Consider the following 14,435-nt stretch of genomic DNA (forward strand, 5'->3'; position numbering starts at 1 on the left):
TTGCTACTAGGTCCATTGTGATTGAGATATGATTTGTATTAGACAGGCTATATATATATTGGTAGGCTTTCCTTCTCAGGAATAGAGACAACTTTTCCTCAGCACGATGCACATTATCCAAAGTTCTTGTCCACTATCTAACTCCAAGAACCCTATATTCTCACAAAACATTTCCTTCGCCTCCAAATTTAATCCATCACAAAATCTCCATTCCATCCTGTCCATCATCCTCATGATTATCAAACCACCTAAAGATCTCCTTTGCCTCATGCGACATATGTCTAACCGGCTCATTCAGCGGTCTCCTCAACGCCCCAAACTTTTCCAACGGCACCGCAATCTCATCATGATACTCTAGTATCGCTTCAAAATCCCTACATTTATGATTGATATTGAAATCCGGCACTGCATTTTCCTGCATATCCACCCAGTAATGACCATACGTATCCACATTTCCCTGACACATCAGATTCTGCAGCAGCGCATACACGCAATGTGAAGCGTGCAGTTGGTGGTATTTTCCCATCTGTTCGTCAGGATAGTAGTATGCTACGTTCCAATAGAGATGCATACGCAATCGGTTGAGACAGTGAATTTGATGAAAGACGTCGATGCGTCCGATGAAGGCGTCAGGGCCGAAACCAAAAGATTCGGGAAATTTGGCGTACATATCTGGATCTTTTCCTTGGTTGACAAGATCTTGTCGGGATAGGGGAATGGGATTTTGCGTCTCGATACGAGCCCATGCTGCATCGACTTCGGGAGATGGGGGTTTTCGATAGATGGATTCGTCCTCGCGCTCTAGAAATGTGCCGTTGAGTCGCCAGGTTGAAAGCGGAATCTCGATTGCGTCGAGAATTGGAGCTGTGGGTCTTTTTATGAGATACATCTTCAGTGCTGGAGAATTCTTGGATCTTACATTTTTCTGAAACTTGTTTCAACGCCCAATTTCGCTCCCTTCCACCTGGGACTTGCTTCCAATTAAGCATGGCAGCGGTGAACAAGTACAAAGACAGACAAAAGAAAAGACCATTCAGCCAGCCCAGACATCTCACAAATGAGTGATGCCTATGGCAGCAATTAGTTTCTCCCTTTTCAGCATGTTCAAATGAATCATCGCCGACAGAAAGGCGGTTCAGAAGTCGATCTTCATCTTGATATTCGTTATCCGAGCTTACATGTGAGGGGTCTAATTCTGCATATGTAAATGATTTATTGCGCTTGAATACATGTAATATGCGTTGATTGAAACCCATTTTGAAGAACGGAGAGGGTGGGTATGCAAAAAGTGAAAAGTATAATGCGGATATGAAAGGTAAATGATAGAGTTGCTGTTTTCAAACTGAATGTAGAATATGTCTTAGTCGATGTGAACAACTACTTGCCAATAAATTATAATTTGCTCTTCTAGAACCAACTACAAGTGACACTAAATTTCAAACGTTCGATAATCTCAAAACGTTACACTTACTAGTCATGACTCCCTCACTCCCTCACTCCCTCCCCCGCATTCTCTCGAGATAGGAGAAAACCATTATCCTCTCTTTCAGCCAAGAAAGGATAAGCCATATACTGCACAATTATCTATATGTAACTGATCGACGAATATGCAAGCCAACTCATGCAGATAGGAATATGCAAGACGACATCTGTAGTCCCGGAATCGAAGTTTCGGCTAACTTCTCCCGTTCGCGTGGCAAACTTTGTGTTTCTCGTTTGGTTGTACAGGTTGTGTTCGACCTTTAGTTGGATGAGAAGAGATCTTATATATGCTTATCTGCCGGTAGATTGGATTTTTGTTCCTTGTATCAATGATGATTTTGCAAGCTGTGGGTAAATCTTCCGAGTGTATACTTACGCGAATTTGAAGAATTGACATTTATCGGATCCAAATTTTGAATTTGGAAGCATCGCCAATAGATCAGCAGCAGAGAACAAAAATCAAGATATATTTTCATCTTTATCCCAATAAGCTGTTTGCTAGATGTGAAATCTACGTTATTCGTAACTCGGAGATAGATATCTGAGTGACATTACTGTTTGTATAAATCAATCATATTTTATACAGTGAATAAACGGATTGGTGACAGATAAAAGATACACGACAGTGAGATAAGTGGCATCATAACGGATGACCTACTCTCAGCCAATGCTATATAAACCATGTAAACACTATATCCCCTTCTGGACATGTCCAAAACACTCAAAGTCTGTAAAAACTAGTATAGAAAGCAAACATCAGTTCTAGTCACATCAAGTCACCTAAAAAAAAACACAAGTTAGACCAGTGTAGATCTCTCCTATCTATGATGATCAACGAGATCCTCCCACCCCTATTCCAATCAACCCCGCTTACTCCCCGCGTAATCCTCGTTTGCACACCCGTATGTTCTCCAGAGATTCTCCTCATGCTCCTACCTCACGCTTACTTTTCGGCATGTAATACAAATCAACTCTATTCTCGTAAGGGTGTGAAGTCACTCATGCATGCAGATATATGTCCAAAAACGACGTATAACCGATTACTTACACGAGTTGTTTCAGCAGACACAAAAAACGTATTGATGATACAGAATAACAAATTGAGGCATTTCTTCAACGCTTGCTTCGCCACGATTCTCGTCGCAGCGGAGATTTTTCAAATTTCTCACAATTACCTGTTTTGACATGTATGTCGTCTTTTCGGCAAACCTCGAGTTGCCGATTTAGTTTGAAACGATACTAGGATCCAACTCACAGTTCGGTACATCTTTATGATTCCTCGAATCATGATTGAGTTTGATTTTGCGTGATGCATACATTATCCGATAGACTCCACGACTCTTTGTTACAAATTATGTCGGCTGTGCGTGTAGTTGTACGTTTAAGAACGTATTACAGCCCTCTTATTTGTGGGGACAATCTAATCTTGTATCAATAAACGAAAAAAAAAGATTGAAAGCAAGATAACAGTAAGTTACAAGACTTCAAAACATGTCACTCTGTAGAATAGTTTTGTGCAGCGCCTTCGGATCTCCCCGTCGGCTTTGCAGGTAGACCGAAAGACTTACGCCTTTCATTGCTCTGAAAGTTAAAAAAATATCTATATAAACAGTCTATAACTAGAGAACTGGCATTACTCTTCTCAACCATCCAATCCAACATACATTCTTTCAAGTCAAACTCAAATATATATACCCCAGAACGCCCAAAATCCTCAAAACACCTCTTCAAAATGGTTCGAATGACCGCGATCCTGGCCACGGCTATTCTCAGTCTCGCATATGCTGCTCCGCTGAGCCCTGCTCAAGGTCTATATAATTTCTCTCTGAAGTTAAGAATATCATCACTGACTTTAAACAGAAGAAGTTAAACCACGAGGTGTGTTGGATGCTACGTATGCTCAGTTGGATTGGTTTATGGCTAAACGTGATCCAGAGCTATCTTATGTGAATAGCCGTGCAGCGGAATTGAGCTATGTCAATTCTAAGCGTGAACCGGAACTTAGCTACGTTAACTCCAAACGCGCTGAACTCAGCTATGTGGTATGTTTCTCAAGAGATAGTGCGGAATTTAGCTCATCGAAGTGTAGAATTCGAAACGTGAACCGGAGTTGAGCTATGTGAATTCCAAGCGCGAGCCAGAGCTAAGCTACGTAGTAAGTATCATAGAAAACCTTTTCAGTATCCAGCTCACATAAACACAGAATTCCAAGAGAGAGCCCGAGCTCAGCTATGTGAACTCCAAACGTGAAGCCGAGCCAGAGCTCAGCTACGTGAATTCAAAGAGAGAGCCAGAGCTTAGCTATGTGGTTTGTTGACACTTCCCATTATTCAGTAGACCCTCGTTGACAGGTTTTCAGAACTCCAAGCGGGAGCCTGAGCTGAGCTATGTGAATTCGAAGAGAGAGGCAGAATTGAGCTACGTCAACTCCAAACGTGAAGCCGAGCTCAGCTATGTCAATTCTAAACGTGAAGCCGAGCCTGAGCTTAGCTACGTCAACTCCAAACGTGAAGCCGAGCTCAGCTATGTCAATTCTAAACGTGAAGCCGAGCCTGAGCTTAGCTACGTCAACTCCAAACGCGAGCCTGAGTCGAGCTATGTGAATTCAAAGAGAGAAGCAGAGCTTAGCTATGTCAACTCCAAACGTTCTCCTGAACTAAGCTACGTGGTATATTCAACCCCAACCCTAACCCCATCTCAGTCCTATTCACTAACCTCCCCTTTCTAGAACTCCAAGCGGGAGCCCGAACTCAGCTATGTCAACTCCAAGCGTGAAGCCGAAGCCGAACTCAGCTACGTCAACAGCCGGCACACACACAAGGAATAGGTTCCCACATCTCACATCTCACATCCCACAAACCTATTCCGTGTTTCTTAGCAAGGATTCCACAAAGACATCCACGACACTTTCCTCTCCCGGACAAAAACAGAAACACAAAGCAAAATCTAAATTGGACACACACACACACACAACCTCCCTCTCTATTTTGATGGATTTAGTTTCCCTTTTTTTCAATTTCCTTATCCTCGTCGTCACACCAGATCAAGGCTCTCTCATTCCCAACTTCCAGCTTCCAACTTCCAATTTTTCATACACAGTACAATCCAGTTTGCAGAATAAATCAATGAAAGCACGTTACCGATTCTCATCTTTTATATGCATGTGCTTTTCCCGATATGAAATCAAATGAAATGATTATGACAATATACACGTCCTTCTTCTCTTGTTTCCTTCCCTGAACCAAAAGCTAAACCCCCTCAACTTTTCACTCTTTTGTGATTCTCATCATTTCCTCTCCAAAATTTTCCTTTCAAATCACCATAGCACCCACTCACGCTCATCTATCAATACCAAGGAGAAACCCTCACTCCCCAATCCTCAATCCCCAATCCCAAGTACCCAACCACACCCATCCATCCACCCATCTATTTCTTCATTCTTCATGAAAGAATGTACATACATACACACAAATATTCCTCTCCCCACACACACACACACACACTCTCTCTCTCTCCAACCCATACCCATACCCATACCCAACTCAAAGCTTTATATCACTCAATCACTCACTTTCTCACTTCCTCCCTCTCTCCATCCATCCATCCATCTTAACGACCTATCCAGATTCCCCACCTCTCTCCCCCCTTTCCTCTTCCCCCTTTCTCCAGCTCTTCATCTCAACCTTTCCTCATCTCTTGGCCTCGTTTTACCTCACCATACCTCGCCTCCCCTAGCTACCTCATCGCATCCCATCCTATATACTCGAGTACAGCACAACAAAACGGGGTCATAAACGAATTATATAATCAACTAATCATAATAACAAACAGAACGAACGATAAATTAAGCTTAATCAACATTTCGGTAAAACCATAAAGTTTGTGATCTAACTACTCTATAGATCACTCAAATCACATATCACACTATTCAATGAAGTCATTCCAGTTTTCATAGAGCCACTTATTGCAGTCCAATTGGATCTTCATTCTCATTTCTCATGCTTCCCTTCTCATCTCTTTTGAAAACAAAAGATAATGACTAATTACAATTGATTAAGTATCCTTGGTGAGTTTCACGTGCTTTCTTCGTCAAAGGTTGAAGAAATTACACAAACCAACTCTTCCATCCCTATCTTCATTACTACTTTCATGAATAACGCCTATCCTTCCCCTAATATTTAATGGACAGAAATGTTTGAACGCCCAGTCTAATGCATTAAAATGATCATAACCTTACTGCCGCAACTTTGCCCCTAGTGTGCGGAGATTGGCGTTCCGATAATAAAAAAAATGGTGAGAAGGTAGTGTGAAGATTGATGAAAAATTTCGAAATTTCGAATAGAGATATCAAGATAATTAAGATCTCTTTGTAAAGGTCAATGGACAGTCATCCTGTAAATTGTGTTAGTAAGGATCAAGAGCCATTCAATGTGGATCTGTACTAACCATAGGGAAAATTGTAGCAAAGACCTTAATCTCTTCTGATTTTGGAGTAGGATGATGGACCCAATCAAGTTCCATCGATGCCTTTCCAATCATAAGAGCAAGGTTCATTTGGGCATATTCTTGTCCCAGACAATAATGAGCACCAGTTCCAAAGACCAAATAGTTCTTAGCACCCTTTACTTCTGCGTCGCCAGAGAAATAACGTTCGGGATCAAATTCATCAGGACGGTCATATACATCAGGATCGCGTAAAGCTGGGTATGTTGTTGGCACAATCATGGCTCCTATTTCAGTGGTTAGAATTGGATTTTAGTTTTTGTGTCAGCTTGACATACCTTTGGGAACAGTATAATCTGGGGTGATTGGGAATGCTTTCTTCGCAACGTATGGGACCATGAGAACAGGAGGGCGCCATCTCAACAATTCTCTAACCACGGCACGAGTATATTTCATGCTTTCCATCATATCCATGTTTGGTCTAACTCGTTTATCACCACCACGAACGCGTAAGTTCTCCTCACGGACCTTATCTAAAACCTCAGGACGTTGAGCCATAACTTGGAATAACCAGGTGGCGGCACTGCTAGTAGCATCTTGGGAAGCGAACAAAAAGGTGAAGACGGTTTGAGCGATTTCGAAGTCGGTGAACTCACGGAGTAACGGTGTTGGCTTTGTCATTCCTTCCGTTGAACCCTTTGCTTCTGCCTCGATCCAAGCAACAGACTCGAGTTGAGACTTGATCCATCCATCCATAATACAAGAAACTTCACCACCGGCAGCCATGCGAACCTTACTCTTTGCGGCACATTTGGAAAATTCCTCGAGAACCATATCAGCAGCAATCTTTCCATACCAAGACTTGGTGAATGGGAGAATGATTGGGAAATTGACCAATTCCAAGGCAGCAGTGATGTTGTAGTAATCGTCCGCAATCTTCTTGATAGCTTCGTCTGAGATATAGAAACCAACGAATGTACGGCAGGAAACGGCGCACAACAATTCTCGGAATTCGGACATGAATGGTACAGGCTTTCCTCCAGCTTCCTCGGTAACCTTGGCGAATCTTTCATTGTATTGATTGTAGACGTCATCTTGTCCTGGGAGATAGCAGTCGAGAGCTTTGCGAGTGAACAATCCATTGAGACCCTTTCGGTAATCAACATGGGCCTTTCCGTCAAGGAAAACCCAGTTGGTCTCGCCCAATAATTTGTGTGCTGAATCGACTACACATGGTTTGACGTATGCTGGGGAATTGAAAACTTTTCTCGCCATATCACGAGTAGAAGCAATGACAACGAATCTGGCAATGATTAGGACCCGATGTCCGAGTAGCAGATAATGGTGTTGACTTACTTGTGGAAAACAGAAACGCAACTGAGGTCGCCGCTTGCCCATTTTGCTTGATATTCGTGAAATTTAGGATTGACAGATTGTAAAAATGGACCGATAAAGGGGGCTTTCCATGCTGGCCCGATGATTGAACCTTTTTGCCAGATATAACTGCCTGTAAAGTTGTTAGTGGTGCAATTGATTGATCGACGCGTGGAGAAGTTTCTTACATTGATCATACGCTACCATCAGGCAAAGAATCGTGAGCACAATCTGCCATGCGCTGACCTCTGCCAGCTTGGCTAGATAACTATTGAGCTGGGGATGCCCAATAATCTGCGCAAGTTTTGCATCTGCCACGGGTGAGGCATAAGTGATATTTTGTACCACGTCCGCCATGATTGTTCGCCGTGGTGTGTGTGCCCAACGCAAAATGTAATGTAATGACAACAGTCGCAAGTAACAATTACAATGGAAGATTGATATGAAGAGCAATCTTATAAGAATATCAGTCTGACGGTTGACTGTAGAGTCTTGTCAGAAGATACCTGCTACTTGTACGGCACGACAAGTGTTGAATAAAAAGTATTAAGAAGAATTGAAGGTAAGGGAAGGGAAGGGAAGGAAAGGAAGAGGAGTTTTTGGGTGGGTAAATAGGTGGATGGGAAAGTCGGGGATTATAATTGCACTAAGAAGCACCAGAACCTTACCTCATCAAGGACCTTAAGGAACAATTGGGAAGTTGCGGAATTTGATTAAGTAATCCACTCAGACTGTCTGAGCAACGACCGTACCCAATCGTCTTTGCATCAAATCTCGTCAAACAGGTTAGATTGGGACACAATCGGGTGAATAGACCGATCTAAAATTTCATCCAACGGGGAGCTCTGGGAGTAGCTTATTTGCTATTGGGTTATTGCATTGAACTAGGATTAAATCTCATTAAAGCCCCTCGAGAGACCATTAGCAACAAGGGTCAATCCGCCCGGAAGGAAAGGATAGAAAGGAAAGAAAATTCGAACATGAACATCAGTGGAGTGGGTTTGTGTGAGCTCACCATACTAGGGAGGATTCAGAGGTAAAAAGAGGTCATCTATGATCTATTGACTAGTGGCGCGATGTCGGGTGGATTGTTCTGCACCATCAGGTGTCATCAGGGGAAGATACCTAGGTGCCTTTGAGTGAATACACGATGTTGGGAAATGAGATATTCATCTGGAGCGCTGTGCTGTATATACATGGCGTGCCGAATGTACCGAAGTACAGTTGCACAGGAGTACCGTTGTCAGTAGGAGACATTTAGATAGAATCTACTCAAAAAGGAGGAGAGGTGTAGCGAATGCGCGTGTTGTACTGTACCTAGGTAGTTACATGCTCACTTCATTTCTGTACTCGGTAATTTTCTACATGCAACAGATAAAGGAGGGCAAAAAAAAGTGAGTTCAATAGCATCTCATCCTTTCAAAAAGACGTCATGGTCTGTTCAATTCATTCATCTATTCATGTGTCTAGGTCGGGTATCTAGGTAGATAACGGGAGCAGCAGACAATAGGGCTAGATGGTCGTTCAAGGATTCATGGGTTGATTGATAGGTTGATAGGTTGAGAGGTTCGCCAGGTCAAGCTTTTGAATGAAGAAAGTAAAAAGTTTGTATAACGAAAAGTATAAGCAAGCAGGTACGGGTTGATTGTGGTTGGTTCCCAGAGTATGTGCCTCACCTATGTGGTGACCCTTTGCTGACCTGATTTACATTTATTGATTCTCATATCCTCCGTCCACCACCATTAGAAATTAGAGATATACATACATACATACTACCACTATCTAGGGACCTGGTACACACGGAAGAATCCTTGTCAAATAACACTATCACCTGCAGTCACTCACTCACACTTGTCTGACCAATCATTTTCCACATCTTCCAACGCTTCCTCCATACTTGGGTAGACGGAAGGAAGAGAAGGATTTGCAGTAAACTCCATTCTGGAACGACATCTATTGCTATATATTGTGCATTACTTGTATATATTAGATGTTCTACCTACTAATAAGGACACTCGATAGACTTTGATCGCGAACACCTAGACAGGGCTACAATTAGATGCTTCTCACTCGAAGCATACCTAGGTAGCAAACCAAAATACTCAAATCTCAATCAGAATGATAGAGAGATGACCAACTCCATCCGCGCACGACGACGAAGAGGCTCATTATACTTAGATAGTCATGAATCTCTATTTCTCCAAATAAATCACGAGAGATCCATTCATACTCGGATCCTTCGGTTTGTACTTTGCACCTAGTGAAGAAAACTGGTGGCTGGTTGTGCAAATAACCTGACAAATACAAGTCTCGGCATCCATCCATCCCCTATTCCGAATATATCTTCATCCGCAAGCAAGACTCACCCACAAGCACCACAACTTCACACCAGGACCGGCCTCCCACTCCAAACATATCAATCGGCACCTACACACGGGAAATAAATTCTCACGCCAGCTTTTTTCATCAATCAGTCAAACAAGCAAACAGGCAAAACCCATCATCTCCAAACTCTTCAAACTCCACAAAAATCCACTCAAAACTTAATCTGAATCAACTTTTCAGATCACCTCATAAATAAAACATGTGTTGACTATGACTATGACCATGACCATAACCATGACCATGACCCAACCCAGCTCAGCTCAGTCCACCAAATCCAACAACGTTATTTAGTCGAATGCTTCTTTTCTATACGCGTATACAAAGTACTTACTCGTATCGCATACTTAACACGCAATACGGAATATATGGAGTGTTACAACGACAACAGTGGGGAAGTACGTATCTGTTTCGAGCGTATCCTGCCTACAGAGTAATACGAAACATCCAATTCTGCAACAACCTCGAATTCTCAAAAAATCAGCACCGGGAACTCATATTCCAATCATATAACATCTCTCACTCCAGGATCCCAACATGGACCCCCATTTTTACTCATCCCAAGATGGATGACCTCCAAATAGTCAAGCCATCTACTTACTACGAAAAGCAAAATCCAATCATATTCCTCTCCACACAATCCATTCTCTGCACATATGAATGAGTTCCAGCCCGCAACAGCAAGATCAATATCAACAAACCGAGCTAGAATTTCACGTGAAGGAATACGACATATATAGCCGAACGATTTTCCATGGAAACGGCTTTGCGGTGCTTTTGACCCGGAAGATGAGGGGTGTGAATCCTTCGTCAGAAACTGTCATGTTGATCACGAGTCATTCGTCTCTTGAGTGGGAGATTCTAGACTCGGTACTGGCTGCGAGTTTTGGTAATCTTGGCTTATCATCCGTCATTGGTTTGGAATCTTATTGTCGTATGTTTGGTTGCTACTTCATTTCTCTTGGGACCCCTCATATCGACATTTCAGGATATGTCGCTTATCTTTTCACTTCTCTCTCCGATATTTCTACTCTCTCCCCTCTACTTCGTCTTTATACCTCAATTCCACGCTGGTAAACACCCGCAGAAACACTCCATCACATTGCTGGATACAAACTCCTTCCTTCACATATGGTTATAGACGAAGGACGGCAGATCGACATTTTAGCTATGCTCAGATTTAATACACGCCGGTCTATATCTCAAGTTAAGTTTAAATACTGATTATGATTCTATCTTGCCATTTCGCACCAGGAAGATTTGGAAAAGCCTATCTTTTAAGTACTGACACAAATACAAAATCATCTTCACAAAAGTTTGGATCCCCAACAATAGAATCGAGTATCAACTCTATACACCCCCAAATGTCTCGTTCCTCCTAAACGACGTCTTTTGATTGGATTGGATTCAAGATCTCGCAGTTGATGAAAATGCTTCTTGTCTTGTTCTCTCTCTTCCCATTCTTTCTGTCTTTCTTATTCCTTTTTTATCTCTTCTTGCTCTTCTTTCTCCGGTTTCACCCTTTGCCCTTTTCTCTCCCCCTTCCTTCTCCTGTTCTACCGCTGCTGCTCTCAACTTTTCTTGCAATTTCTTCCTCTTCTCTACCGTTTCAAGAACCTCATCTTCATTAGATACCTTCAATTTTCCCAGTATCTTGCAGATTTTCTTCAACAACACGCGTAGATGTGGTCGTCGTATTTTCGGATCTACAGTCAATTGTAAATATAATGTTTCGTCCACATCTTCACTATAAATCCTTTTTTGTCACCCTTAAGAATAGAAGTACATCTCCTCCATTGTTGAACATTCCGCTTTCTTCTCAATTTCCTCCCCTCACTCTGTTTTAGCCCTCAAATCTGCTCCATATGTCTTCAGTCTACGATTAGAAAGATTCAAAAAATTAGTACCTGTAATAAATAAAGGCTCGTCATCATCATACCTTGGAAAGCTCTTTTCCTTGTTTATAAGCACATTCGCACATTTAGCAACCTACCATACATTAGTCTGACAATTACCCTTTCTAAATCTCAGGTATCATGAACTATCTATCACCTTTTCTCAAAGCCTCCATTTGTACTTCAGTTTACAAACTCTTATTATCAATACATCGACCAAACCATCTCATCTAACGATTGAAAGAATTAGCATCTTGAACACAAATCATCATTCAGTTTTCTAATTTTCATAATCAGATATTCGGAGTGTCTACTATACCTTTGTACCTTGGTCCCACGAGAATTACCCACTACCAAAAGTGATTAACAAATCTAGTAACCCCAGAGGAAGACTCAGGAAGTATCTCATCCTCACTATTATCAGACGTAATATCCATATACACAAAACCAAGCCAAAATCTCGATCTAGAGCCGTATCTACAATTAATCTACAAGTCATCCAAACAATCCATTTCTGAATTCCAGTACGCATACCCTCCTTTTCAAACATTCAAAATGCCCTTCTTCCTCCCCCTCCGCCTCCCCCTTTCCAGAAAAATTTCTTCAATGCCCTCGCTACGCTCTCCTGATGTAAGTTGCCAAAAGGACTATGAGACTAGTACTTGCTATATCTTCACATCATCATATCACCACATCAACAATTTCTGCATCAAACTCCAACTAGAAGAATCTATAAACATACAAAACACGTTTTTTCCACAACAGCGATGAATTCTATGAATTCATCTCACCATCGTCTTCGTATCCTCTCTTTCCGGATGCACATCTGGATTTGCTCATCCAGGACTTGTTATTATCGAAACTGTCCAATCCTATACTTATTAAAGGTGCCGGTGTGTACAATATACGGTATACGAACAACAAGCTAGCTCTCCATACATATGTATATATACGTACATACTCAAGAATGCTAAAGACCACCCCACCAACCTCACAATCCAGTTCTCGTAACCATAAAGATCCCATCCCTTCATTCCTTTGTTCACTCCTCGCTCACTATCTCTCCAGCGTTCTCAAATCCTCAAACCCATGAACCGAATTCCTATTTTCCAGTTTTCCCACTTTCACCTAACATACCTCCACCTAATACACCTCCACTTAACATATCACAAACCACAAACCCACAAATCGTTGGTATTAAAACCAATATAATCTATCACCGATGATCTATACAAGTAAGTACACGAATATGAATATGAATCTCCAGGGGAGTTGTGCACATACACCCATCATCCTCACAAAGTGAAACTAAGCACTTTCTTGCTTACTTCTAACATATACCCACTAGTACAAGATATAACAGTGAGTATATCAAAATGAACGTACCAAGAAGTTTTCCTCTGGGTGTCAAATTCTACCTTTTCTTTCTTTGCAACACGAGGTTCGGAAGGGTTTCTCGTATCCTCATTTTTAGGCCCGCCTTTTTCTTCTCCTTCTCCTTCTCCTTCTCCTTCTCCTTCTCCTTCTCCTTCTGCCTCTCCCTCTCTCACAAAATCTCAAACCACAATAGAACAAAGACCTCTAGATACTCGCATTTCTATATATACATGTATATACATCATCGAATCCTCAAAACCGTAACACACACATAGTCACATTATCCATAGCAGAGAATAATGTCTCCAACGAGCAACAAGCAACAAGCCACACTCCATCAGATTCAAAGCGGCATCTCAGTTACGACTCCATATCATATGATTTTACAATCCAGAAGGAGTAATACACAACTAGAGATGTGTGAAAATAATAGTTCCTCGGCGAAATGTATGGATTGAGAGTTAAGAGTTAAGAGTTAAGAAGGCGGAAGTAATCGATACCTCCTCCCTCCTCCCTCCTCCCTCCTCCCTCCTCCCTCTCTCCCCTAAACCAACCCAATGTCCTCATTTCCACACACACACACACACATATATATATATATATAGTAGACAGAAATCCGAAAAAATAGCAAAAAAAAAACTATGAAAAATGAGATACCTAAAACACAATCACAGGAATTCACCAACGACAATATCGTTACACCACTCCTCTCCAACTCCAACAATATCTCTTTTCTTTCAAAAAAAATAAAAATGAAAATAAAAATCAAAATCCATTTCCAGCAGGACGATCGCTCTACTTCTCCAATCTTCCATATCCATCTACCCAGGAACTGACACTTCACAGCTATCCACAAGAGCTTCGATCGAGGTGCGCACAAGCCCTCTCTTCTCAAACTTCCTGGTTGGATTTATATCTATATTCATGTCACACTTCGTATATGTATGATTTCCAGATATGTGTTTCCGTATCTGTATATGTCTATCTATCTCCCAACTCGTAAATAAACAGTAAACCATCCAACCACTGTGAAAGAGTAAAACAACCTTAATACATTCACCACATCACATCACATCACATCACGTTCCCACCCATTGACACACAACACACAACAAGTTCGAAGGCAGCTCTGAAAAGAAAAATAAACGGGGTTGGGACTTAGATATTTATTTCGCTTTCACGAGTCTTCAACAACATTCCACGAACGTGGGATAGACGCGGTCTATCGCGACATGACACGTGTGTGAAGAGCAGAGAGTGAGATTCTTGAAGAGTATATGGATCATCTCCATTTGATGAACGAACGGGCGTTTGGAACGGGGAATGGGGAATCGAGGAAAGAAATACGAGATGAGAGGAGAGGAGAGGAGAGGATGTGCAATGGGATATGTGAAGGCTTGCCGGATAATAGTATGTGCTGAATAGGGATATATGCAGGAAGGGAGCAACTCGGTAAGAAGAAACAGAATCACATGGGATAGT

At 41.8% G+C, this 14,435-nt stretch overlaps 3 protein-coding genes across 5 annotated transcripts; 1 reads left to right on the top strand and 2 right to left on the bottom strand.

Annotated features, from left to right (window-relative positions):
* Positions 1-34: 34 nt before the first annotated feature.
* Positions 35-1,517, bottom strand: BCIN_07g01100 (hypothetical protein). 3 transcript variants are annotated; one of them, XM_024693829.1, is made up of 4 exons: positions 1,472-1,517; positions 1,179-1,377; positions 920-1,068; positions 35-864 (listed from the first exon to the last, which is right to left on the bottom strand). In XM_024693829.1, coding segments are annotated over exons 2-4 (819 nt in total). In that variant the 5' UTR covers positions 1,181-1,377; positions 1,472-1,517; the 3' UTR covers positions 35-196. The 3 variants fall into 3 exon arrangements, with proteins under 3 accessions (XP_024549618.1, XP_024549617.1, XP_001551518.1); XM_024693828.1 differs by having other exon boundaries at positions 920-1,377; XM_001551468.2 differs by having other exon boundaries at positions 920-1,517.
* Positions 1,518-3,185: 1,668 nt separating this feature from the next.
* Positions 3,186-4,631, top strand: BCIN_07g01110 (hypothetical protein). Its single transcript, XM_024693830.1, has 7 exons — positions 3,186-3,290; positions 3,343-3,360; positions 3,418-3,524; positions 3,572-3,637; positions 3,686-3,790; positions 3,842-4,150; positions 4,211-4,631. The coding sequence occupies exons 1-7, from the start codon at positions 3,215-3,217 to the stop codon at positions 4,307-4,309; spliced, it is 780 nt and encodes a 259-aa protein (XP_024549619.1). The 5' UTR covers positions 3,186-3,214; the 3' UTR covers positions 4,310-4,631.
* An 827-nt stretch (positions 4,632-5,458) lies between these two features.
* Positions 5,459-7,826, bottom strand: Bcerg5. Its single transcript, XM_001551466.2, has 5 exons — positions 7,488-7,826; positions 7,282-7,432; positions 6,264-7,228; positions 5,929-6,212; positions 5,459-5,874 (listed from the first exon to the last, which is right to left on the bottom strand). Exons 1-5 carry the CDS (start codon positions 7,654-7,656, stop codon positions 5,839-5,841), a joined length of 1,605 nt encoding a protein of 534 aa, XP_001551516.1. The 5' UTR covers positions 7,657-7,826; the 3' UTR covers positions 5,459-5,838.
* Positions 7,827-14,435: the final 6,609 nt, after the last annotated feature.

This window comes from Botrytis cinerea, chromosome 7 (assembly GCF_000143535.2).
Source record: "Botrytis cinerea B05.10 chromosome 7, complete sequence".
NCBI classification, from domain to species: Eukaryota; Fungi; Ascomycota; class Leotiomycetes; order Helotiales; family Sclerotiniaceae; genus Botrytis; species Botrytis cinerea.